The sequence below is a fragment of the Neofelis nebulosa genome, chromosome 2 (genome assembly GCF_028018385.1).
Source record: "Neofelis nebulosa isolate mNeoNeb1 chromosome 2, mNeoNeb1.pri, whole genome shotgun sequence".
NCBI classification, from domain to species: domain Eukaryota; kingdom Metazoa; phylum Chordata; class Mammalia; order Carnivora; family Felidae; genus Neofelis; species Neofelis nebulosa.
Window position 1 is genome coordinate 34041267 of NC_080783.1, and position 24633 is coordinate 34065899.

The 24633-nt window shown below is 38.4% G+C and overlaps 1 protein-coding gene across 1 annotated transcript in view; it reads right to left on the reverse strand.

The window, feature by feature from the left end:
* The window catches only part of CDK15 (cyclin dependent kinase 15), an 83500-nt gene that overhangs the window by 48431 nt on the left and 10436 nt on the right, over nucleotides 1–24633 (reverse strand). Inside the window, exons 5-8 of the mRNA XM_058708985.1 lie at nucleotides 15615–15709; nucleotides 14808–14870; nucleotides 9279–9402; nucleotides 7517–7637 (exon numbers count right to left, since the gene is read on the reverse strand). Of these exons, the coding sequence (XP_058564968.1) occupies nucleotides 7517–7637; nucleotides 9279–9402; nucleotides 14808–14870; nucleotides 15615–15709 (403 nt within the window). The remainder of the gene's footprint in view (nucleotides 1–7516; nucleotides 7638–9278; nucleotides 9403–14807; nucleotides 14871–15614; nucleotides 15710–24633) is intronic.

Consider the following 24633-nt stretch of genomic DNA (forward strand, 5'->3'; position numbering starts at 1 on the left):
TTTAAAAGAAAGGAAAATAATGGGAATGCAAACTGCTGCAGCCACTCTGGAAAATTGCATGGGGGTTCCTCAAAAAATTAAAAATAGAACTACCCTGGGGCGCTTGGGTGGCTCAGTTGGTTAGGTGGTCAACTTCAGCTCAGGTCTTGATCTCATAGTCTGTGAGTTTGAGTCCCCCTTTGGGCTCTGCGCTGACAGCTCAGAGCCTGGAGCCTGCTTCAGATTCTCCCTCTCTCTGCCCCTCCCCTACTTGTGCTCTGTCTTGCTCTGTCTCTCAGAAATAAATGCTAACAAAAAATTTTTTTTTAAAAATAATAGAACTACCCTACGACCCAGCAATTGCACTACTGGGTATTTATCCAAAGGTTACAAGAGTGCTGTTTCAAAGGGGAACATGCACCCCAATGTTTACAGCAGTGCTATCAACAATAGCCAAAGTAAGGAGAAAGCCTAAATGTCCAATGACTGATGAATGGATAAAGAAGATGTGATACACACACACACACACACACACACACACACAATGGAATATTAGCATTCAAAAAGAATGATATCTTGCCATTTGCAACAATGTGGATGGAACTAGAATGTAATTGCTAAGCAAAATAAATCAGTCAGAGAAAGACAAATATCATATGACTTCACTCATATGTGGAATTTAAGATACAAAACAGATGAACATAAATGAAGGGAAGCAAAAATAATGTAAAAACAGGGAAGGAGACAAACCATAACAGACTCTTAAATACAGAACAAGCTGAGGGTTGCTGGAGGGGTTTTGGGTGGGGGGATGGGCTAAATGGGCAAGGGGAGTTAAGGAGGACACTTGCTGGGATGAGCACTGGGTGTTATTTGTAAGTGATAAATCACTAAATTCTATTCCTGAAATCATAATTACACTATATGTTAACTAACTTAGATGTAAATTTTTTAAAAATAATAAAAATTAAAAAATAAAGTGAATTTAAAAATGAAATTAAAAAAAGAAAGGAAATTATTCCTAAAGTAAGATTTTTTAAAAAATATTTTATTTTTAAATGATCTCTATACCCAGTGTGGGGCTTGAACCCACAACCCTGAGATCAAGGGTTGCATGCTTTTCCAACTGAGCCAGCTAGGAATCTCCCAAAAGTAAGATCTAAAATGCATAAAGGAATAATGAACAGTTTTAAATTTATTTGCACTTAATGAAAATAGCTTTAAAGTACATAAAGCAGAAATGAACAGAATTATGACAAATCAACAATACAGTGAACAATTTCAACACACCTTTGATTGATAAGTGAAACAGACAAAAATGATATAAAGATTTGGATAATGCAATTAACCCTGGATTTTTGAACATATGTAAAAACCTGTACCCAACAATTCAGAAATCTGCATTCTTCTCAAACGTGTGAAATATTTGCAAACACCGATCACATACTAGGTTAGTGCTACTTACACTATCTCTGGTGAAACGGGGGTGATTTTTAATTTTGAAATAATTTTAAACAAAAAAAAGTGGCAAGCATAGTAGAATGAACTCTCTTCAAACAGATTCACCAATATCAACGTTTTGCCTTTCATTTTTTTTCTCTATTTTTTCTGAAGCAGTAGAGAGTAAGTTACAGATCAAATTCTTCACCCCTAAATACTTCACATTTTCTAAGAACAAAAGCATTCTCTTACATAACAGCAGTGCAATTATCAAAATCAGAAAATTTAACAGTGGCCCAATACTACTATCTAATCCACAGTCCATATTTAAATTTCACTTTTTGTCTGAGTCCTGTTCTTTAGCTCCATTTCCTCCAGGATCCAATGTAGAACCATGCATTGCATTGTTGGCATATCCCCTTAGTTTCTTTAATCTGAAACAATTCCTCAGTCTTTCTTTGCCTTTTAAATCCTTGACCTAGTAGGGGGATCAAAATATGCCACCCCAAAATATGTCACTCTGGTATAAAGATTATGTTGAGCTGAAGGCAATTGAGTAAAAGCAAACATAGGATGAGCTTTCCACCTCCCCCTATCTGCCTGAAAATAGGGCATAAATTCCCCTTGTGAGGATTTTATCCCACAATTTACAGCCCTTAAAGAGTCCAGAAACCCCTTTCTTTTGTCTTATCACTTCCCTACAAATTTATCATTCTTTGTCAGAATGGTATAAAAGCCTCTGAGCCTAGCTGCTTCTTTGGGCATTTTCTCTTCTTTCTATAAAGCCCCCTTCTCTATGCCACATAAAACTTTTAACATCAAATAAAATTTATATGCTTTTCTCCCATTAATCTGTTGTCAATTTGCGGGTTCATCCACAGACTCTAAAAGGACAGAGGGAAATTTTCCCTCCCCTACAACCCTTTAAAAAAGTACAGGCCAGTTATGTTGCTCAATGTCCCTCAAATAGAGTTTATCAGTTGTTTCCTCATCATTTGATTCAGGTTGTGATTTTTTGCAGGAAAACCTCATAAGTGATATTGTATCCTTCTCAGTGCCTCATATCAAGAGGCCCACAGTGTCAGTCAGTGCCATTATTGATGATATTAACTCTAATCACTTGGTGAAAGTGGTATCTGCCAAGTTTTTTTCTTTTCTATAAAGTTACTATTTTTTTCCTTTGTAACTGATAAGTAATTTGTGGAGATGTACTCTGAGACTATGAAAAGTTTTTATTCCTAATCAAACTTTCTGTTCTAGTTTAGCATTGTTAATTCTTGTTTGAACCAATCACTACCATATTGCGAAATAGTGATTTTCTAAGTCTATCATTTCTTCTCCAGTTATTAGTTGGCATTCTACTATAAGGAGATGCTTCCTTTCTTATCCAGTTAGCTAGCTATCTTTAGTATGGACTTACACATTCTTATTTTATTCAGTGGCTTATAATCCATTACCTACATCATTTACTTTGATTATAAATCAAATTCTACTCATATTGTACATCTTTGGTCAGTAGGCATTTCTTCAAGTTGCTTCCCCTGTCATTTTGACATATTCCCCCCATTTTTTGACCACTTTGTAAAAAATGTTCTGGCCCAATAACATGTTTCTGGCTCATCTTATACTTTCCTTGCCCCAGCCTTAGAATTGACCAGTTCTCCAAAAAGTCTTAGTTCTTTTTAGTAGGGAATGGTATCTGGAAATCAAGATCTGAGTGGCAGACCAACACTTATATAAAATACAAAAATTAATTTCTTAAATAATGCACCTAGAAGAATCAAATGCAAATCTTCTCTGAGGAAACCTACCTCATTCAAGGCCTCAAAAAAAATCCCACAAATGAAATTCCAAGGTAAATTAGCATATCGCTGTAAAAAACAACTAAATATGCAGGGGAAAAAGATACCATATGCAAGAACCGAAAGAATAAACAATAGAAATAGACTTAAGGATCTTTGCTCTGGATATGTAAAAGCTTAGAGAGAAAATAATAAAGCTACTAAAAGGCATTAAAGACAAACCAAACAGGTGAAGAAATACACCATGTTTAAAAATTGGAAAACAATATTACAAGGGTGTTAATTATTCTCAGAGAGTTCTATAATTTCAATGCAATTCCAGTGAAAATCCCACTAGGGTTTTTCATGAAACTTGAAACACTAATCTAAAATATATATGAAAAATCAAAGGGGAAAATAGCTAAGACTCCCCTGAGGAAGACGAAATAGGTGGGGACACTTGTCTTACCAGATATCAAATATTATAAAGCTATAGAAATTAATACAGTGGCACATTGGTCCTAAGACAGAGACACCAACCCCTGACCCCAGTGGAACAGAAAAGAGAGCCCAGACATAGACCTCTGTGTTCATGGAAACTTGATATATGAGAGATTGGCTATGGCAGATCACAGAAGAAAATGGGTGAGACAACTGGTTGGCACAGACAAAAGTCAATTTCCAATATATTAAAGATTTAAAATGAAAGGACAAACTTTACAACTTATAAATTTATTTTTTTAAGTTTATTTATTTTGAGAGAGAGAAAGAGAGAGTGCACACGGTGCAGAGAGACACAGAGAGAGAATTGCAAGCAGGCTCTGCAGTGTCAGCACGGAGCCTGACATGGGGCTCAAACTCACGAACTATAAGATAATGACCTGAGCTGAAACCAAGAGTTGCATGCTTAACCGATTGAGCCACCCAGGTGCCCCAGCAACTTTTTATTTTATTTTATTTTATTTTTAAATTTTTTTTTCAACATTTTTTATTTATTTTTGGGACAGAGAGAGACAGAGCATGAACGGGGGAGGGGCAGAGAGAGAGGGAGACACAGAATCGGAAACAGGCTCCAGGCTCCGAGCCATCAGCCCAGAGCCTGACGCGGGGCTCGAACTCACGGACCGCGAGATCGTGACCTGGCTGAAGTCGGACGCTTAACCGACTGCGCCACCCAGGCGCCCCCCCAGCAACTTTTTAAAGAATGTATTAGAAAATATCATTCTGACCTCAAGGAGAGAAGGATTTTTTTTAAAACAAGAAACAAAAGGGCTAACCAAAAATAGAAGACTGATAAGGTCAACAATATTAAAATTAAGAACTTTTATTCAAAAAGACAACCTAAGGGTATGAAAACATAAGCCACGAACTGGGGAGACTTCTTGCAACATCCCTGATAAAAGATTAATATTCAGAATAGAAGAACACCTATAAATCAAGAAAGAAAGAAAGAAAGAAAGAAAGAAAGAAAGAAAGAAAGAAAAAGAAAGAGACAGAGGAAGAAAGAAGGAAAGAAAAGAAAAGGAGAAAGGAAGGAAGAAAGGGAGGGAGGAACAGAGTGGGACAGAGACAGAGAGACCAAAAGAAAATAAGCAAAAGTCACAAGTAAGTATTTCATAAACGAGAAATACAAATGGCAAATAATCCATGAAAAGGTGTCCAACCTCATTAGTAATTAGGAAAATGCAAATTTAGATCACAACATACCATACTACCTGCTTGATTATAAAGTTGGTGCAGATGTGGATAAGGGGCTATAATACACTGCTCGAATGTAAATTGTTAGAACTACTTTGGAAAATAATTCAGCACTATTTCCAGAAGTTGAACATTCATATACCCTATGACATAGGAAATCTACTAAGTAAGTACTCTAGAGAAATCCTTAAATATAAGTACCAAGTATATTCATAACAGCAAAAGCAAACAAAACACAGAAAAACAAACTAAATAATTGAAATGTTCATCAATAGGGAATAAGGCATAGCTACATAGATCAACATGTATGAATCTTAGAAACATCTTGAGTGGAAAAAAGCAAGCACAGAAGGCTAAAAACAATATAATACTGGGGGGCTTTGCACTGACAGTGTGAAGCCTGCTTGGGATTCTCTGTCTCCACCCCCCCCCCACCCCCCGCCGCTCTCTCACTTGCACACGCACGCTCTCTCTCAAAAATAAATATACATTTTAAAAAACCCAATATAATACAATTTTTACAAAAACTCAAACGCAGGTAAGGTAAAACAATATCTTTAGGACATTATCAAAAATGCAAATATTATTTTTGAAAGGGGTAAGGGAATGGTGACAAGAAAAAAATTCAAGTTAGGAGCCCATCTCGTGGAGGGACAGGTTGATGGGAGAGGGGCACAGGTAAATGTGGCAGTATGTTCTAGTTGTTACATTGGGAGTGGATGCACAAAGCTCACTTTATTATGCTTCTTAATCTACATTGGGTTCCTCAGTCTTGACACTGTTGATATTTGGGGCTGGATAAACCTTTGTTGTGATATTTAGTAGCATCCCAGGCCCTTCCCACTAGATGCCTATAGCACCCGCCTCCCAGCTGTGACAATAAAAACTGTCTCCAGACATTGTCAAATGTCCCTGGGGAGCAAAATTCGCCCTGGTCAAGAATCACTGATGTATATATATGATACATTTTTTGAATGTTTTAAATGTTCCATAATAAAACAAAGTTTAGAAGTGATGAGTAGAAGTTTCAGTTTGTCTGTGAAGCACAACTAGGAAGCAATCATTAAGCACTAAGAAAGCCAGAGCCTGCACAGGCCTTTGAAGTGACAGTGCAGAGCAGTGAGAGCTGACAGTTTCAGGAGGATTTTGACTAGCTGGTGATATTTCTAGAAATGGTACCAGGTATTGGGAAATCAATGACTCCAAAGACACTGGAGGAATATTTCTGCAACCTTTCTCAATTCTTTTGGAAATCCAAAAGCTTAGTTTAGCCTTTTTAGAATACTGTTTAATTAAAAAAAATTTTTTTTTTTACATTTATTTATTTTTGAGAGACAGAGAGAGACAGAGCACAAGTGAGGGAGGGGCAGAGAGAGAATGAGACAGAATCTGAAGCAGGCTCCAGGCTCTGAGCTCTCAGCACAGAGCCCGACATGGGGCTTGAACCCAAAAACCGTGAGATCATGACCTGAGCCGAAGTTGGACGCCTAACCGACTGAGCCACCCAGATGCCCCAATACTGTTTAATTTTTAAAAAATCTATTATTGATTTTTTTTTAAAACAAGGCTTTTTGTTTATGGAAGACCTCCTAAGGAACTGAAGGATGTCCATACATTTTGTTAACTCTGAGGGGATGGCTATGATTGCAAAGTCACCACACATTTAACTGTGGCCCCCAGATGACCGAGATATTAGCAGAAATAAGATCTGATAACATAACACTGCTGTTGTAGGATGATGAGTGATCCCACAGTCACTATTGCACTCCATTAATCTAAGAGCCTCCCCAGTGATGTGGTTCTACTTGGAAATGCTTATCTGATTCTTATACTATAGCCCCATTTAACCCCTCATGGAAAGAGTTTATTACCTTCATTTTAAAAATGGAGAAACACAGGGGCACCTGGGTGGCTCAGTCAGTTAAGCGTCTGACTCTTAATTTCAGCTCAGGTCATGATCTCACGGTTAGTGGGTTCGAGCCCCATGTTGGGCTTTACACTGATAGCACTGAGCCTGCTTCAGATTCTCTCTCTCTCCCTCTCTCTCTGCCCCTCCCTGCTCACTCTCTCTCTCAAAAATAAATAAACATTAAAATTTTTTTTTGATGGAGAAACACAGACACAGAGAAGATACATGAGTTTTCAAGATAACATAATCCAGAATAATTAATAGAACTGGCATGAAAATTGGGTCTGCTCAATCATGGTCTGTGTGCCTTTTTCTCTAAGCTCTGAACTGTACTTGGGCATGTGTGAGCATTAGTGTGCAGATGTGTGTATGTGTTTGTGTATCTGTGGTTGGGGAGCATGAGTGTGTGTTTCTCTGAGGACAAGGGGGAAAGACAAAAGACTGAAGAGAAGAGCTAGGAGGAGAGTTATCCAATTCAGAATATGCCTTGGGCAAGATCTCTCTGAGTCTCAATTTCTTTAACTATAAAAATTCACAGAATAATTGCAAAAGTCAAATGAGATACATATTTGAAAGCACTTTATGTTTCTGTATATAAGCATGATTGTCATTATTAACATTATTACTTAAAATGCAATTAAGATTATAAAGCAGTTCTAATGGGTAAAACAACTCACATTTTCTTCATTTTATTGACACTATTTCTTACCATATGTCCAGTTCAGAGGAATATTCAGTGGCTCCCAGCAAGGCATCAGGAGGGCGGTACCAGAGGGTCACAACTTCTGAAGAGTATGTCTGGCTGGGAATAGACTTTGCCCGAGCAAGACCTGGCCAAAGAGGAAAAGCACAGAACTCACTGTTCTAGGACTTCCTGGAGAGCTAGCAAGAGATGCATGCTACCAGGAGTTAATAACTGGTGGAGTAAGCAACATTAAAAAAAATAATACACAAAATCTGGGTGCTTTTAATAGTTACTCAGTTATCTTGACCCTTGCGTACATCTTTATCAAGTGAATTTCTGAAATTTTGGCCTACTTGCAGCTAGATGTGGCCTTCCTGGCAGCTAAGTATAGGGAGGTGACTAAATTCTTGCCTATATGATATAAACAGAAGTGATGTGTGAACTTCCAGACCATGCCCTTTTGGAGGAATTAAACACACCTTCTTCCCTTTTCTTCTTCCTCTAGGCTATAATGAGAATGAGGTGGCAGCCATCTTTAAATATGTAGTTGGGGCAATACCTTAAGGATGGTGGGGCCACATGACAGAAGGAACATGGGTCAAGACACCATGGAGCCACCATACAAGCTCTGACTACTTAGGTCAGACTGTTATGTGAGAGAAAGTTAAGCTTCTAGCATGTTTACACCTCTGTAATTTGGGGTCTCTGTAACAGCAACAGAACTCAATTCACAACTAATAAGGTTGCCCTCCATTTTGTAGTCCAGGAATCCCCAGTTTAGTACATACAAGGTGGGGACTGCTAATCCAAACTAATTAGTTTGGTAAGGCCTTGAACACATCACTCTCAAGTTCTCTGGAATATAAGAGTACTTTTGTTGGTCAGCTACTTATCTCACAGAATCACATGATGTGCAGCTGGGAAAAAAACCTCAGTAGATGAGTTCTCTGTTGTGGGAATTCATAAATGAGTATCTGCCAAATGCTTATATGCTCAGATGAAAACTAATATGTCAGAATTAAGTACTGTAGCTATAGTGCAACCATCTGATATCCGCCAAACAGAGAAGAGTGGTTCCTCAGCTCTAGTTTTTTTCACAAATATTTATTAAGCACCTACTGTGGTGTCAGGCCTTAGGGATATGATGATGAGCAAAATGGACTCAGGTTGTCTTCATAATGCTTACAGTCTAGCAGAGTAGACAAAATCATTACACAAATATATGTGTATATATTGTTATAAACTGTGATAAGTACTAAAATGGAAAGATACAGTGATACCCCAGGGAAATCTGTTGTCACTTTGATAGGAATAAAAACCTCAGGTACTCATGCAACACAGCTCTATAGATAGGTGACCAGAACAAGTGCCCTGAAGCCTCTACTGCGACAGGAGTCCATCCTATAATCTGGGGTTTACTTCTTTATCCTGTCATCATGGGATAACCTTGATCTATTCTGAATTTTTATATCCATTCAGATGTAGGAAAACGTACTAGGTACAGTTCTCTCTACAAATGTCTCTCTATAAAAAATGGCAATGGGGCAGTAGAGGTACCCAAGTTTTAGGATCTGATTAGACTGGGACTTGATGGAATCCTAAGAAGCTACCAAACTTGCCCTGTTTCTGGCCTCACACTTCCTATATGGTAGTTTGACATCCTCACAAAGCACCATGTTCCATGGGCCTCCGATTTTCAAAGGCCAGGCCTAGTCAATGGTTTAAACACATGCACACAAAAGCATCATTGTTCATAGCCCAGAAAGACACTTGAGGGGAGACTTACCAAAATCAGCCAGTTTGAGCTCTCCCAGGTGACTGATGAGTAAGTTCTGAGGTTTCAGGTCCCTGTGAAGAACGTGTTGGTGGTGGATGTATGCCAGGCCCCGCAAAAGTTGAAACATGAAAAGCTGGAAGGAATGAACACCTTATCTAAGGAGATTTGAGCCACTATGTGTTGATTTCTCCTCTAAATCAAAAACAGTCATCTGAAAGAATATAGTAAAAGTGTTTCTTGAGAGGAAAAAAAAAAGATTTTACATTCAGAAAGGGGAAAAAAAAGACAAGGAAAGTCAAATAAGTAGACCATGTCCTAAACAAAGGGATTCTGCCTTTTCCTGACATCTCATTTCTTTGATACTGGAGGAATTACCCTTCCTTAAAAATCTAAAGGGAAACTTTGAAGTTTCCTTCGGAACTAGTTATTGATTTAGATGTGAAAGATTTAATTTTTTTTCCCACCGATGAACTTGGCATATAAGATCAAAGTTGACCTGGAAATGATATTCTAAGGTTTACAACTGCTTAAGTTTTCCAGGCTCTCTGATATGAAGCCCTTTTAAAAACATAATACAAGGAGACCAGACTAGGAAATATATCTTTAGATGGAATTAGGAAATAAAGGAACCATTACCTTTTAAACCTATTTTTAAGTCTGAAGTTCAAAGCTGAAAACAAGCTATATTGCAGCCATTTGACTAAAAGGAAGAAAGACGAAAAACAGGGAAAAAACAAAAACAAAAAAACAATAGACCAAAAAAGAAAAGAAAATAAAGAGATTAAGGAATAAATAGTTGAAGAAATAAGAGGGAAAAATACATTCTGGGCCCAAATTTTTAAATGTTGCATGTGGTTATAAGGCATAGAAACCAAAGACATTATTAGGTTCCCACCAATGTAGACGCTTAAGGAAAAACAGAATGCTTAGGATTCCAGTGTCTTTTGCTCTTTTCCAGTGCCACTGGCAATTGAGAATTGAAACACCAACATTAGTGTTTACAAAGACCTATGCCAACCGAGGACATGTTCTGGCAGTTTAGAAAAGAAAAGCCCAGCCCCAGCATTCCTGGAGACAGAGGCACAATAGCAGATGCAGAGCTGTGCAGGTAAATCCATCACACTTTTTGCATCACATCCTGGAAACTGGGAACTTCAGAGATGCTGGCACGTTTACTGGCCTAACAATGACTAGGAGACATTGGAGGCAAGCAGAGGGGTAGCTCGATCTGACCAAAGAGGCCTGGGGGGTTTGCCCACCATGGCACAGCTGTGTCTGTGTAGTTTTATGCAGGTCCTACATCAGGCTCATGAGCCATTTAAGAATGTTAAAACTTTCCTGACACTCCTATGTTCACTGGTTCTATGAGTTTTCCTAGTGCTTTTCAATGTGAAAATACTGAGGAAAGTGGGAGCAACAGACAATTGGGGGAGAGAGACAGAAGGGAGGAAGGGGAAAACATTTATTGTACGCCTAGAACCTTTCATAATCCTCAAAGTAATCCATGAGGGAGATAACGCTTGTCCTTGATTTACAGATAAGAAAAATAGGGCTCAAAGATACTTTAAAAACATGTCTAGAAACTGTCAGGGCCAAAACTCAAACTCAGACCAGCCTAACTCCACTACACCATTCTGAGAAACTGGCAAAAAGAAAATTAAAACTTGACAGGGAAAGGAAGAGGGAGCTGGCTGAGTCAGAGACAGAATTTCTTAGTGGGCCAGCCTGAAACGCCTTTCATGTTGGAGTACAGACTGCTCTCACTAATTAGTCACACCCGCCCTCACCTTCTTGCTCTTCAATCCCTTTCCCCCCGGGCTCCACATGAATGTCCACAAGCATTTGTAAATGGTAAAGCGCTGCAGTATTTATGTATGGTATTTTATTTTATTTATTTTTATTTTTTTAACATTTTATTTATTTTTGAGAGAGAGAGAGAGAGAGTGTGTGTGTGTGTGAGCCGAGAAGGGGCAGAGAGAGAGGGAGACACAGAATCTGAAGCAGGCTCCAGGCTCCAAGCTGCCAGCACAGAGCCTGACATGGGGTTCCAACTTATGAACTGTGAGATCATGACCTGAGCCGAAGTCAGGCGCCCAACTGACTGAGCCACTCAGGCGCCCCACACATATGGTATTTTAGAGCCACACTTCTCAAAACTGCAGTCTGCCCTGACTAACCTCACCAACTCACTCACTCTTGAATCCTTTGCAACCTGGATTCTTCCTTCACACCACCAAAGCACCATTAACAGAACTCAATCCCTTGGTGTTTTCTCAGTCAACACCAAGCCAGATCTCAGGTGATTCTTTCCAGAGAGACTTCCCATACCCCAGGGGTTCGTCCTGTTTCTAACACAGTGAGGCTCTTGGGGACAAGATAATTTCATTGGGCTAGTGCCACCTGGGCCAGAGTGAGCATTTTCACTGCTGCCCTGGCTATGGAGAACTCATCCCTACTCCCACTTGTTTTGATGGGAAAACTTTTTCCTTTGTGCTTCCACATACCCCTAATAAACCCCTCTATTTATTAGTGTATCCCTCACAAATCCACAAAATAGTCAAGTATGGTTTTCAAATGTATTCCTGGTATTAGTGACACTCTCAACCATGCCTTCCCTGAAATTGTCTTTTCCTTTGATTTCCATGAGAGTGTATTTTTCTGGATCCTCTACATTCCTAAAAGCTTCTTTCTTTTGTCTCTTGCTGTCCTGTTCCTCTTTCAACCCCTAAAGGCAAAAGTTCTATAATCAGTTCTTTTATCTTTGTGTATTTGCTCTTTGGGTTATCTACTCTCTTGTCTTTAACTACAAACTACATGTTCCAATTGCCCTCAAGTCTACTTCTCCAGCGTCTATCTTCCTCTTGGGCACCAATCTCCCCTCCAATTGTTTGCTGCTCATTTTCCTTTGGATTTCTACCTCAACTAGAAGCTCACTATGTCTAAAACAGGAATTCTCCTCCTCCTCCTCCTCTTCAATCAACTTCTATTTCTGTTAATAGAGCTATAATTCTTCTGGTCAATCAAGGAGATTATGTTAGAAACCCAGAGGCTAAGGCCTTTACCCTAGACTTCCTGAATCAGATGCCCAGGTCATTCATCTGCTCATTGAAGTTTGAGAAGCACTGGGCCAGCCCACATCAATGAACTCCTAATGAAATCCCCTACTCTTTAATCCATCCCACAGACCACAGTTACATAAATTTCCTTCTGATCATGTTATTCTCTCTCAATGCAAACCCCTTGAATGACTCTACTGTCTAAGAAATATAGTCCACATCTTAGAAAATAAGGTTCTCAACCACCTACCGAATCTATTTTTCCAGACTTACATATCCTCATTTTACTAATATATTCTTTATTTCGGGCCAATAGGACCAGAGATGCAGTACTCTGGAAAAGAATCTTAACCAAGAATCATTTTTAGCAATGGCAAAAACTGGTTCTATAACTTCAGGCAAAATATTTGTCTTATCAAACCTTGGATTCCAATTCTGCAAATTAAGAAAGTTAGAGCAGCCCAGAGTTTTTAAGGCTTTTTTTTCCTGCTGCAACTTACCATAAGAAATACATGTGTATCCAGTACTTGCATTCATATATAGATATAAGCGCGGTTTCAAGGGGCACAAAAGTTGCACAAAATAATACATATTCTTACTAGGTGTAACATACCCTAATATTTTCTATTCTTTTCTCATCTATTCTATTTCATTTTTTAAAATGCTGGTTGCTGATTGCCAAATTGATTTCATAACCCGCTAATGGGTCAAAACACAAAGACTGAAAAGTAATGTAGTTCATTTAACCCTAACAGTCCATGGCTCTGGGATCCTCTTTCCTGAACACATCCTCTACTTCTCTGTTCTGTATCTTTGCTGAAAACATTCCTTCTGTCTGTGACATCTTCCCCTATTACAGACTCTTGAAATGCAATGTATCTTTTAATGTCTGCCTTAATAAAAACTCTTAAAATGAGAAGATATCTTTTATTTTTTTTGTACATCTACATGAGGCCTTATTTCTCACTCGGTATTATTCACAAATGTCCTGTAACAGTATTGGTGCATATTTCTTATCTCTTGTTTTTGGTTGTAAGGCCCCTGAGGGCAGGACTCATGTCTTCTTCATGGCTTCTTATCCTTCTAATCATTTAGCACAGTGCCTGGTATGAGAGTCACTCAAGCCTGAAAATATTCTATCTTTCTCACAGTTATTCTTTCTCTAAGCCTTCCTCTATCTAATCAACATCTCTAGTTCCTTGGCTCTTCTGTTCCGTCCCTAGCTATCAGCAACCTGCCTATCTTCACTTCCTTCCCTCAGATTAGGCTCCTTTTAGAAGTCTCTGACCATCACTGTAACCTCTCTCTTGACAGTCTCCTCAACTCTCTTGCCCAACTGTCTTTTTCTTTCATATGTCTGGCAAAACCCCAACTCTGAATCACTCTAACAGTCTACTTTTTATATTCCTCTATTTGAATTGCTAAGCGCTGCCATTAAAAAGGAAATCCCATGATCATGAAGATAATTTAATGGTTTTCATTCTCACCGGAGTCCTCAACACACTACTAGACATTCTTTCTTTTTGCCTAATTAGGTCTCTATCCCATTCTCCACCAGCTATCTTAAAATGTTTTCACTCTCCTCAACCCCTTGTCCTCAAATCTTCTTTTCCCCTTTGCTTGTAGGACTGGATGGGTCCCCTTACTATGAATTCTCATAGCGTTTCCAGTTAACATGGCCATCGCCATTATCACTTTGCTTCTTATTGCCTATTTAAGTCCATATATCTTACTGGGCTTTAAGCTTACTGAAAGTAAGAAACACAACTTATTCATTATTGGAACCTCAAAACTTAATATAATATGAAGTACTCAATCATTCTTGAATGAATGAAGGAAAGAAGGAATATAAATATTAGTTAAATGAATGAATATGAATACATCATATACAAATTTCATATATGTTATATCAAGGACCAATTAATTAATTAATTAATGCCAATAAAAACCTTAGGGCATGAAAAGTATGAAATAAAAATGGTTTCTAAAATTCATAACAGACATAGAATTACAGCTAGTTGAGAGTTTATTATTATTTCTATTCCAATGACTAGAAAATGGAATTTGGTCCCATTTATAATAGGGCAAACAGATAACTAAATTAGACCTAACAAAGGTAATTCGTTTGCTGATTCTATTGGGAAAATATAAGTACAACACTATCACAGACCACAGTAGTCTGCCACGAATAAGGTATTTATTTTATAATGTCTTAGCTTCACTTCTTTCCTTTTAATGCAATTCTTTTTCATTGGTGTATATTTTTAAAGACACATTTGCATGATGGCAATGACTAACAAGGTTAAGCTGCCTGGAAAATGGCTAGACATTGCTCTATATCTTGAGGGGCAACTCTTGAAAAAAACCTTTCTCTAGAATATCAATGATAGGCATCTTCTTACTTAGTATCACGAGACTTTGCTTTGTGATGACAGTCTGTTTCAAAATTCTTCTCCTGAATCCTGACCCTCAAAGTACTCACCCTGACATTGTGAGGATGAAGCCCTCCTGGGTGCTGAGACATGTACTGGGCCAGGTCTGTGTGCTACACAAAATGGCGGAGAGAGTAACATTAGTGGAGCTTGAACAGTGTCCTAAAGTAGACCATAGATTGGCGGTCGGAGGTATTATAAAGTTCAGAATTTTTGAGACTAAAGTACAAAAGATACATAACCAGGTTTCCTGAGACCTCACTATTAAGGTCAAACACAGGGTGTCTTTCTAAATGGCTTCTTACAAGGAAGCTTGTTTCTCATCACAAAAAGATGCTCATTTTAAATGACTGCCACTGAAGGCAGTGGAGCGGGCATTTCTCACTCTCCTTGGAGGCAAGTCAAGTATACATGCCCTATGATTTATTTCTGCTAATATCTGAATGTTTTTCCTTTCAAAAATATGAAAATGAGTTATTTTTAGTAAACTTGTATACAATTTTTAAAGACCTTGTGATTCATGTCTTTATTGTCAATGAAAAAATGTTGGATTCTGCTCAGATGGTAATTAAAAATAGATAAAAAATAAGTACAAAAGTTTTATTGAGGAGGCAAGCTCAAAGTGCTTATTTATTATTGTTGGTAAGGGGGGGAAAGACAACAAATACAGTGGGTAAAGAAGCAGGACTAAAGAAGGAGTGTAAGAACAATAAGCTCTGGCAATCATAATAATGAAAATTTCCATGACACTTTCCACATTGTAATGAAAGTTTTATCATGCCATAAAATATTAACAGATTCATTGTACAAGCACCAGGCTTTTCCCTCATGCTTTATAAAATGCTGGGGCAACTCACCATGTATTCAAAAACAAATGTCAGTGTCTCTTTGGTATGGATTATGTCGTGCAGGAGCACAATATTGGCATGTTTCAAACCCTTCAGGAGAGAAGCTAGAAAAAATTAAACAAAATATTAATTCAATCATTGATAATGAAAGTACTGCTTTAAAGATGTCAAGCAGTATTTATTTTTTAAACATTTCAAATCAATCATTCTGATTTTTTTATTGCTGGGAAAAAATTCTCATGAAATAATATTAAAAATTACAAAGGACCTTCATCATTTGTCAAATGGCAAGCCACTGCATTTACATAACTTATTTTTCTTACAGGCTAGAGCAGTTGCAAAAAACTATGTTTCCATTTATCTAATCAATTTCATCAAAGCACTCAGAGCACTTTGCAAATGCTTCCCTCTGGGAATCTTATCTCTGCTTCAGAGTTACAGGAGAGGAGGCCTGGAGAGATAAAGGCCATTGGAGGAGCAGGAAATGGAGTATTCTGCCTTCTAGAGTAGGACTTTGCAACATGTGACCATTCTCCAAAATTCAAAGTGTCACAGAGGGTCAGCAGGGCCCGTGGATGTGATTAGTGGAAGGCAGGGATAAGGGTATGGGATGAACATAATAGAGTGGAGAGGATTTCTTAAAGGCAGAATTGCCAACCTCTGTGGAAAGGAGAAAATACAAACTTGAAAAGAGGACAGAGCCAATCTTGGGGAGCCCAGGGGAGTGGGAGTGGTGAAGTTTGAGGACTGTCTCTTGCATCTTTAATAACAAATTATTATTAGGTCACTAAAGGCAATCATTTTTTTTTAAAATTTTTATTTATTTTTGAGACAGAGAGAGATGAAGCATGAACGGGGGAGGGTCAGAGAGAGGGAGATACAGAATCTGAAACAGGCTCCAGGCTCTGAGCTGTCAGCACAGAGCCCGACGCGGGGCACGGACCGCGAGATCATGACCTGAGCTGACGTCGGCTGCTTAACCGACTGAGCCACCCAGGCGCCCCACTAAAGGCAATCTTAAAAGGGAGAAGTCAGCACAAAAGGCCAGTGAGTGGCTGGGAAGGAGTCTGAAAAGCTCTCTTTGGGAGCTTCAGGGATATGAACCCCCCGAGCTTCACAAGGGTGGAGACCAGAAAAGGCATGATAGGGAGATGATGAGTCTCAGTTCAGGACATCCCTGCATGAATAAATAGTGTCCTTAAGACTTACAGGAAAGGAAAAGTGAAGTATAAAAATTCAAATCAATGTTCTGCAGGGTATGCTTGTATGTCATGAATCTCCTTCACCAACTCTTCCCCAGAATTCCATAAGATTAAAACCAAACCCAAACACTACCTTCACATTTTGGAACAAATTACTCCTCTCAGGAATCTTTCCTGTTGTAATGATCCCCTGCTATTTTGCCCTTCTGATAGCCATTTTCTTTTCTAGTGGGAATACCTCCACTTTCCTCTGGGGAAAAATCCCTTTGCCCACTCAGTCCATGCTTTTCCGGTGGTGACTTTTCCGGTGGCTTTTCCATGCTGACCCCATGGCTACCCACGACTGGGCGTGTCCCCCAGGCCTGACCAGAGGACAGTACCCTCTAGCCACAGTGATTGCTTCAGAGACAGGCACAAAACCCTACTTTGCTGGTGCCATCCAGAAAGAAGTGCTTTCTTTTCCACTGTGAGAAGAAGGCTGAGCTTGTAGGATTTCACCAGGAGCTTCTCTGGCCAGATTACCAACACCTGGTGAGAGCATGTCTGGGAATAAAACTAAGGCAGAGAAAAACAGTGTTGGGGATGGAGAGGCATGGATTCCTGGTGATGTCATCTACGCCCTGCTAGCGCATAGTTATCAGAACTATTAGCTGGTGACTCCTTCTTAACATCAGTTTGAGCTGGGAACCTTTAATCACCAAAGGAGCCCTATTATACCTGCTAATCTTACTTTGCTCTAATGACTAATACTCTAACTTTACTTTTTGCCCCCCGAGTCTTTATGAGCTAAATTTATTATTTCATTTTTACAAACACATTGCTTTGTAAATGTAGTAAACAGTTTCACAGGCATTTGTTTGATGTCCCTACCCCCACCCAGCCTGAAGGCTACATGGGAATGGAGGGAGTGACTTTTCCTCTCTTTTGGATGCAGCTGCACCACCTAGTACAACACTCAGCCAAGAGTAAGCACTTAATTTGTCAGATATATTTATTGAATGTCTTGACAGGGAACTGACTGTGGAGCCAGAGGCCTTAATGTGAATCCTGGCCTCATCACTTTTATCTGAGTGAGCTCAGGAGAGTATCACACTCTTTATGAAAAAAAGATAATGCCTTTTCTGACTTGACTTCACAGGGTTGACATGAGGATGGAATCAGATGTTATGTGTGGAACCCTTGGAAAATATAAACCATCACATGGTTGCAAATTAGAATTAATATCCCAGCCATCAGTTTCTTCTGCCCTCCCTTTTACCTTGAATTCCACTAAACTCCCACTCCAAGATTAGTATCTTTAACTTTTGTTTATGTTCTATTTCTGCTAGAGTTTTCAGCACCTTCCATATTTATAACAGTGACTTCTTACCATCAATTGAGAATGCTGTATTTTGTGTAATTTTTATTTATGAATTATGTTAATTTTCTCTTCCTGCACACACATATATACACACACATGCATTACAAAGCATGAACCAAAACTAGATTTTAAGGGAAATGGGTAAAGCTGAAATTGTTAAGATATTTTAATTTTATTTTTAATACAATTTTATTCTTACTTAAATTTGATCTTGCTAAAACTTGTGATGCTTATTTTTAAAATCATGGTGGTGATGGGGTGCCTGGGTGGCTCAGTCAGTTAAGTGTCTGACTTCGGCTCAGGTCATGATCTCACAGCTTGTGGGTTCAAGTCTCAAGTGAGGCTCTGTGCTGACAGCTCAGAGCCTGGAACCTGCTTCGGATTCTGTGTCTCCCTCTCTCTCTCTGCCCCTCCCCCACTCACACTCTGTCTCTCTCTCTCTCTCTCTCAAAAAGTAAATAAACAAGGGGCGCCTGGGTGGCGCAGTAGGTTAAGCGTCCGACTTCAGCCAGGTCACGATCTCGCGGTCCGGTCTGTGAGTTCGAGCCCCGCGTCAGGCTCTGGGCTGATGGCTCGGAGCCTGGAGCCTGTTTCCGATTCTGTGTCTCCCTCTCTCTCTGCCCCTCCCCCGTTCATGCTCTGTCTCTCTCTGTCCCAAAAATAAATAAAAAACGTTGAAAAAAAATTAAAAAAAAAAAGTAAATAAACATTAAAAAAAATTTTTAAATAAAAAAATAAAATCATGGTGGTGTGTTTTCTTAATCATGATGGCTTAATACTATCGAGGAACAGTATCTACTTAGGATGAGGCTCACTGCTAACAATGGTGTGGTTATAAAATCTTTATTTTATATAGTTTTCTTGATAATTTCTGCTTTATAAGAGTAGGAAAAGTGTCAGTTTGACCACTTCTCTGTTGTTCACTTATATTTATATTATTAGTCTTATCTTCAATTCACAATTTCTTTGCAGAAATACTTTTAAACTCCTCTCAACTCTTTTTCTCATACCCTGATCCAATTCAGCAAATCTGTTGGCTATACCTTCATAACATGTCCAGAATCCCTCCCTTCTTGCCATCGCCTCTGCTATCATCCCAGGCCAAGCTATCATCATATCTTGGCTGAATTAGTGCAAACACCTTCTAGCTAGTCTCTTGCTGCATCCTCTCTCCCTTCCTGTAGTCTGTCATGCACAGAACAGCCAGCTACTGTGATCCTTCTTAGATTGAAGTCAAGGCATGTCTCTGCTCCAGTGGTCTCTCATCTCACTCAGAATAAGATACAAAAGACTTACAATGGCCTGTCCAGCCATTACCTCCTTGCCCTCATATTCCTATTCTTGCTCACTTGGCTCTAACACATTCGCCTCCTAACTGTTCCTTGGACACTTCCAAACACATTTCCTCCCTGGGTCTTACAATTTTCCTTGTCTCTGCCTATAATCCTCTTATCCCATTGCCTGTGCATTTCTTCCCTTGCTTCCTTCAGGTCTCCACTCAAACCATACACACGAAGTCTAGGCTTCCATGACCCTTCTCCATGAAATAGCAGCTTCCCCATCCCAGACCTACCCTAGTGATCCTCTGTCCCTTTGCCCTGCTTTTTTCTTCTCCACAGCACCTACTGCTTATTAAACCAAACATACTACTATTTTCTTTCCTTCCTTCTTTCTTTCTTTCTTTCTTTCTTTCTTTCTTTCTTTCTGTGGGGGAGAGGGGCAGAGAGAGAGAGAGAGAGAAAAGCCCAAGCAGGCTCCATGCTTAGCAAGAAGCCCAACTCGGGGCTCCATCCCATGATCCTGGTATCATGACCTTAGCTAAAATCAAGAGTGGGATGCTCAGTTGACTGAGTCACCCAGGTGCCCCTCTATTTTTATTTTCTATGCACCCTTAAGAATGTATTTTTATTTTCTATTCACCCTGTAAGAATGTCCCCATTGAAAGTAGGACTTCTGTCTTTTATGCTTATTGCTATATCTCTAGTGTCTAGAACAATCTTTGGTCTATTACAAACATCAAATCAATATTTACTATTGAATTAGTGTCACTAATTACCTAATGTCATTTCTATATCTATAATTGGTTGGCATAGGGTGTTTCTGTGAGATGCTTTCATTCCTTGTTTCTCTTCATTGTCTTCCTCATTAGATTATAAATGTTTGAGTGTTATTGCCATGTCTACTACAGCTTTTTTAACACCCCCGAACTACTGAAATACTTCTTTGGAAACTGTGGCTTTTGGTGAGTAATAATAGGCAATTTACATGAACCAGTAGATGATGTTTAAAGAATTTATCTCATGGTATTGTTTGGCCCATCTACCAAAGGGATCTAAAATGCTTACAGCTTCAGATGTGTGGGTCTCAAACCCAAGAAGAAAAGGTCTTTCTTCTAACTCCAAGCCTGCCTCATAAACTTCAGAGCAGGATATGGTGTGTTGTGCAGACTCACAAGCTGAGGGATACAAAAGCCACCCGAGAAGGGGAAAGATCCTTAAATCAGAGCATCCTGGTTCCTGTTAAAATTATTGTTTTTATAATTCACACATTCTAAGTATACCTATCTCTGTTTTTCTTCAAAGAAAAGACACACAGACAAATTGGGGAGTCTTTAAAGCTCCAGAAAAGTGGAATCACAATGGAATTTCTTTGAGTCCTTTCAAAATACTTCCATGGTGATGATGATGATGATGATACTTCATTGAGCATTTACTACATGCCAGGCATTGTTGTAAGCATTCTGCATATATTAACTTGGTATGAGAACACTCAGAAAGCCAAAGAGAAAACCTGAAGAAAACAACAGAATCCCAAAGATCAGGAACAAATGAGCCATAACTGAACATTATTCAGCTCATTTACAAAATGCAAAGTATTTCTTTATTTTAAATGTCCAAAAGTAGATGACTAACTGGCTGAACATTAAATGGCATTTAGTTTGATTCTCATATATGTAAGATATTTAATAATTTAAAAAAAGTTTTCATCTTGCAATGATATGAAAATATTTATTTTCTTGGTTTTGTTGATTTTATTGGGGGTTGTGGCTTAGTGAAGGTGTAGGAAAATTGATGCTTTCCAAGTGCAATGGGTCATGATGTTTTGATTTTACTCTGCTGTGTTCTGTTTTAGTTTGTGTAAAAGATGACGATGACAAGGAAAAACAAGGCTGGCCCTCAAAGTGCTAGGGGCACATATATATGTAGTGAATAGCTGGCTGTGAGCTTTTGAAGGCATGGATTGTCCCTGTCCCTGTTTGTCTATCTCCTGCACCTAGCATAGGCCTGGCATGTGGTGCTCAATATGTGCTTGCAAATTAATGAAGACCAAACTGTTGTAATTGAGTTTATGTAGGAGTCAATAATGGAGCCAATTTCCATCCTCAACCTCCACTGAGTATTGAATTAAAAAGAGTTTGTGGTTCCTGATGTTACATTTTTTCTGGCCTGGGTGTCACAAATCCAGTCAATGAGTTGAGTTATTCATTTCAAGAAAAGAAATCTAGATAAATTTAAATAAATGTTAAGACAAATGTTAGATAAATACTTATCTAATTTCTTTGGAATTGTAATCCAATCACATATCATCATCCTGACAATGTTTTGTAAAAATTTAACTATACACATGTAAATGTGCTATGTCTGTGCTGTGATTTGATTGCATTCAATGGAGGACTTCTTGTCAACCAGGCCTCCCACAATCTATTTGTAGTAACAGGCAACTGAGGAGTTCTTACTGGTATCCTCTACCACACTGCATGACTTTGGGGAGGTTCCTTAGTCTATTTTTGGTTCAGTTTTCTTATATATGGACTGGGAATAATTACTTTATGTTTTCCTCAAAAATTTTTTTTTAAATGTTTATTTATTTTTAAGAAAGAGAGACACAGAGCATGGGTGGGGGAGGGGCAGAGAGAGGGAGACACAGAATCTGAAGCAGGCTCCAAGCTCTGAGCTGTCAGCACAGAGCCCGATGTGTGAGCTCGAACCCACGAACTGTGAGATCGTGACCTGAGCCGAAGTTGGATGCTCAACTAACTGAGCCACCCAGGTGCCCTTGTAATGTTTTCTGTTAGAGAATGATATTGAAAGATTCTCAGCTAAAACTGTTTCTAACTTAAACATTGCAATTGCTGATGCTGTAGAGTACATATAGAATCCGAATTGACAAATTTATAATATTATTTTCTTTAAAATATTTCTTCTGCATTTTGCTTAAGGTTTATACAAAATGTATCATAAAAACAGATTTCTATTTTTATTTTTACTTTTGCTAAAGGAGAAGTGCTTGAGTTACAGATTTCTAAATTTATCATAATAAAGTAGCATTAGAATAGAATAGATTCTAATATCTAACAATTCTGATTACTAGTTCTGAGGCTCGGACAAGTTACTTCAGACTCCTTCATCTGAACAACAAAAATAACATGCTTTACCTACTAGAGTTGATGTAAGTGTTGTTTTTTTTTAAAAAAAAAAGGTAATGGGGGAAAGGAGGAGAAAAGATTATGTCATATATCTAGTCTTCAAAAAAGATTAGTTATATGACTACTTCCTAAACAAATGCTGCTAAGAGAGTGAAAGTCCTGGGTTTGAACCGAAAGTTTCCATTTTTTATTTTCCACTTAAAATAATGCACATTATTAAGACATTGATACACAGTTTCATAAAATTAGGGAATGTGTTCTTATATAAAAGCTTAAAATATTCACCTATTCAAATAAAACTATCTTCTCCTAGTTGTAAAAATAAACATTTAAAATATAATTCCAGAGCCAATTATGGAAGATTTTTTCAAGTTGTTATAAAGGCAGCTAATCTTTTTAATTAGCAAAGGAATGAGGGTAGGGAACATGTCTATTTTGTGCACTACTATGTGTCTAGAAGCCAACAGAGTGCCTGGCCAATAAATGGTGGTCAATAAATATTTGTAGAATATTCATAGAGAGTGTACAGATTTTTGAATCAGAGAGATTTGGTTTGAAGCATGGCTATATGTTAGAATAATAGTAATATCTATCTCTAGAGATTGTTAACAAGATTGGAAGAGGTAACATATGAAAAGTATCTGGCATGTGTATTAAGATATGTTTTCCTTTGTGTTGTTCATACTTTTGCTGATTTCATAATATCACATGTTAAGATCAAATAGTATTCCAAATGGCCAGACTAATGAACCACCACATGTATTCTACTTATATATAAAGAGACCATGCATGTAGTAAAATTCTATTCAGTAAATCTTTGGCTGATATCCCATCAGGGCAGCCAAACTGTTCAGGAAAAGTAATTCCTGCTTCAAGGCTTTAAAAAAAAAAAATCTGCATTACTTGTTCAGTTTTTCTGCATGTGGCTTTCGGTTGCCTTTTTAGCTAGTGACCCAGGGTTTTAACTAATGAACTCCAGCTGTTCTTATTTTGCCTTCCATCCCTTCTCATTTAACTTCCTGTCTTCCTGGTCTCACATCCTTAAAGTTTTTACAGGAAAAATGGGACAGTGCCAAAGTTTTCAAATGAGGCCTCATCCCTTCTTGCGGGGAGAGGGCTTCTTTAACAAGGGCTTCTAGCTTTCTCAATGATGGAAAAAGAAACATTCATTGTTGGAAAATGGATGCCTAACAACCTCCAATGTGTCAAAAATCCTCTTGTGGTTTTTATTATACAAGCAAAGCGTTCAGTAAGGTAAGTCCATAAAACAAACCAAGAAAGTCCACAGCTGAATACTAAATGTAATTGCAAACACCTGTGAAGGAGAGGCAATTTCTTAGTAAATATGAAATAAAAGAAACATCTACCATACAGAACAATACAGATCCAGCTTTTCTGAACCATGCTGAGAACCATCTGTTAGCAAAACTGGCAAAATTTTTCATTGTTAAGTCAAATGTCAACCTGAAAAACTTGGCTGTGGGCAAAATCTGAGCAAGGCAGTCCTGAAGTAATAGGCAAGCTCAAACGCACAAAGACAACACCATGAAAATGCGGTGAAGCTGGGCCAGAGGCTCTCCCATTATATTGGTGACCTGGGGATTTCTATTATGTTCAGAAATACTATCCAACCTATCCACACAACTCCTTCTAAATCTGATCATACTTTCATGGGGACCACTAATAAGTACATTAGTAAATGCAGCTTCCATTATATTAAACACTTAAAACCACACTTTCCTCCAGAATGCACCTGATCCTACCAGGATGAATTCCCGGCTAACCTGACGGCCATTTGGCCCCTATACTCAAATTCAAAACGACATATTTCCCAGGGGCTCTAAAAGACTTTTGAAAATGGCATCAAATTCAGTTATAAACTCATTTTGTAAATTGCTTTTTCCATGCCTGTTTGCATAACCCATCCTTCCAAGCTTAGTTCAAAATCTACTGACTCCATTAGCCACACTGAGACTAACTGGTTCTCATATTAGTTTATGTCTCTTTTTAACCTCCATTGTAACACTTGTAACCTGAATC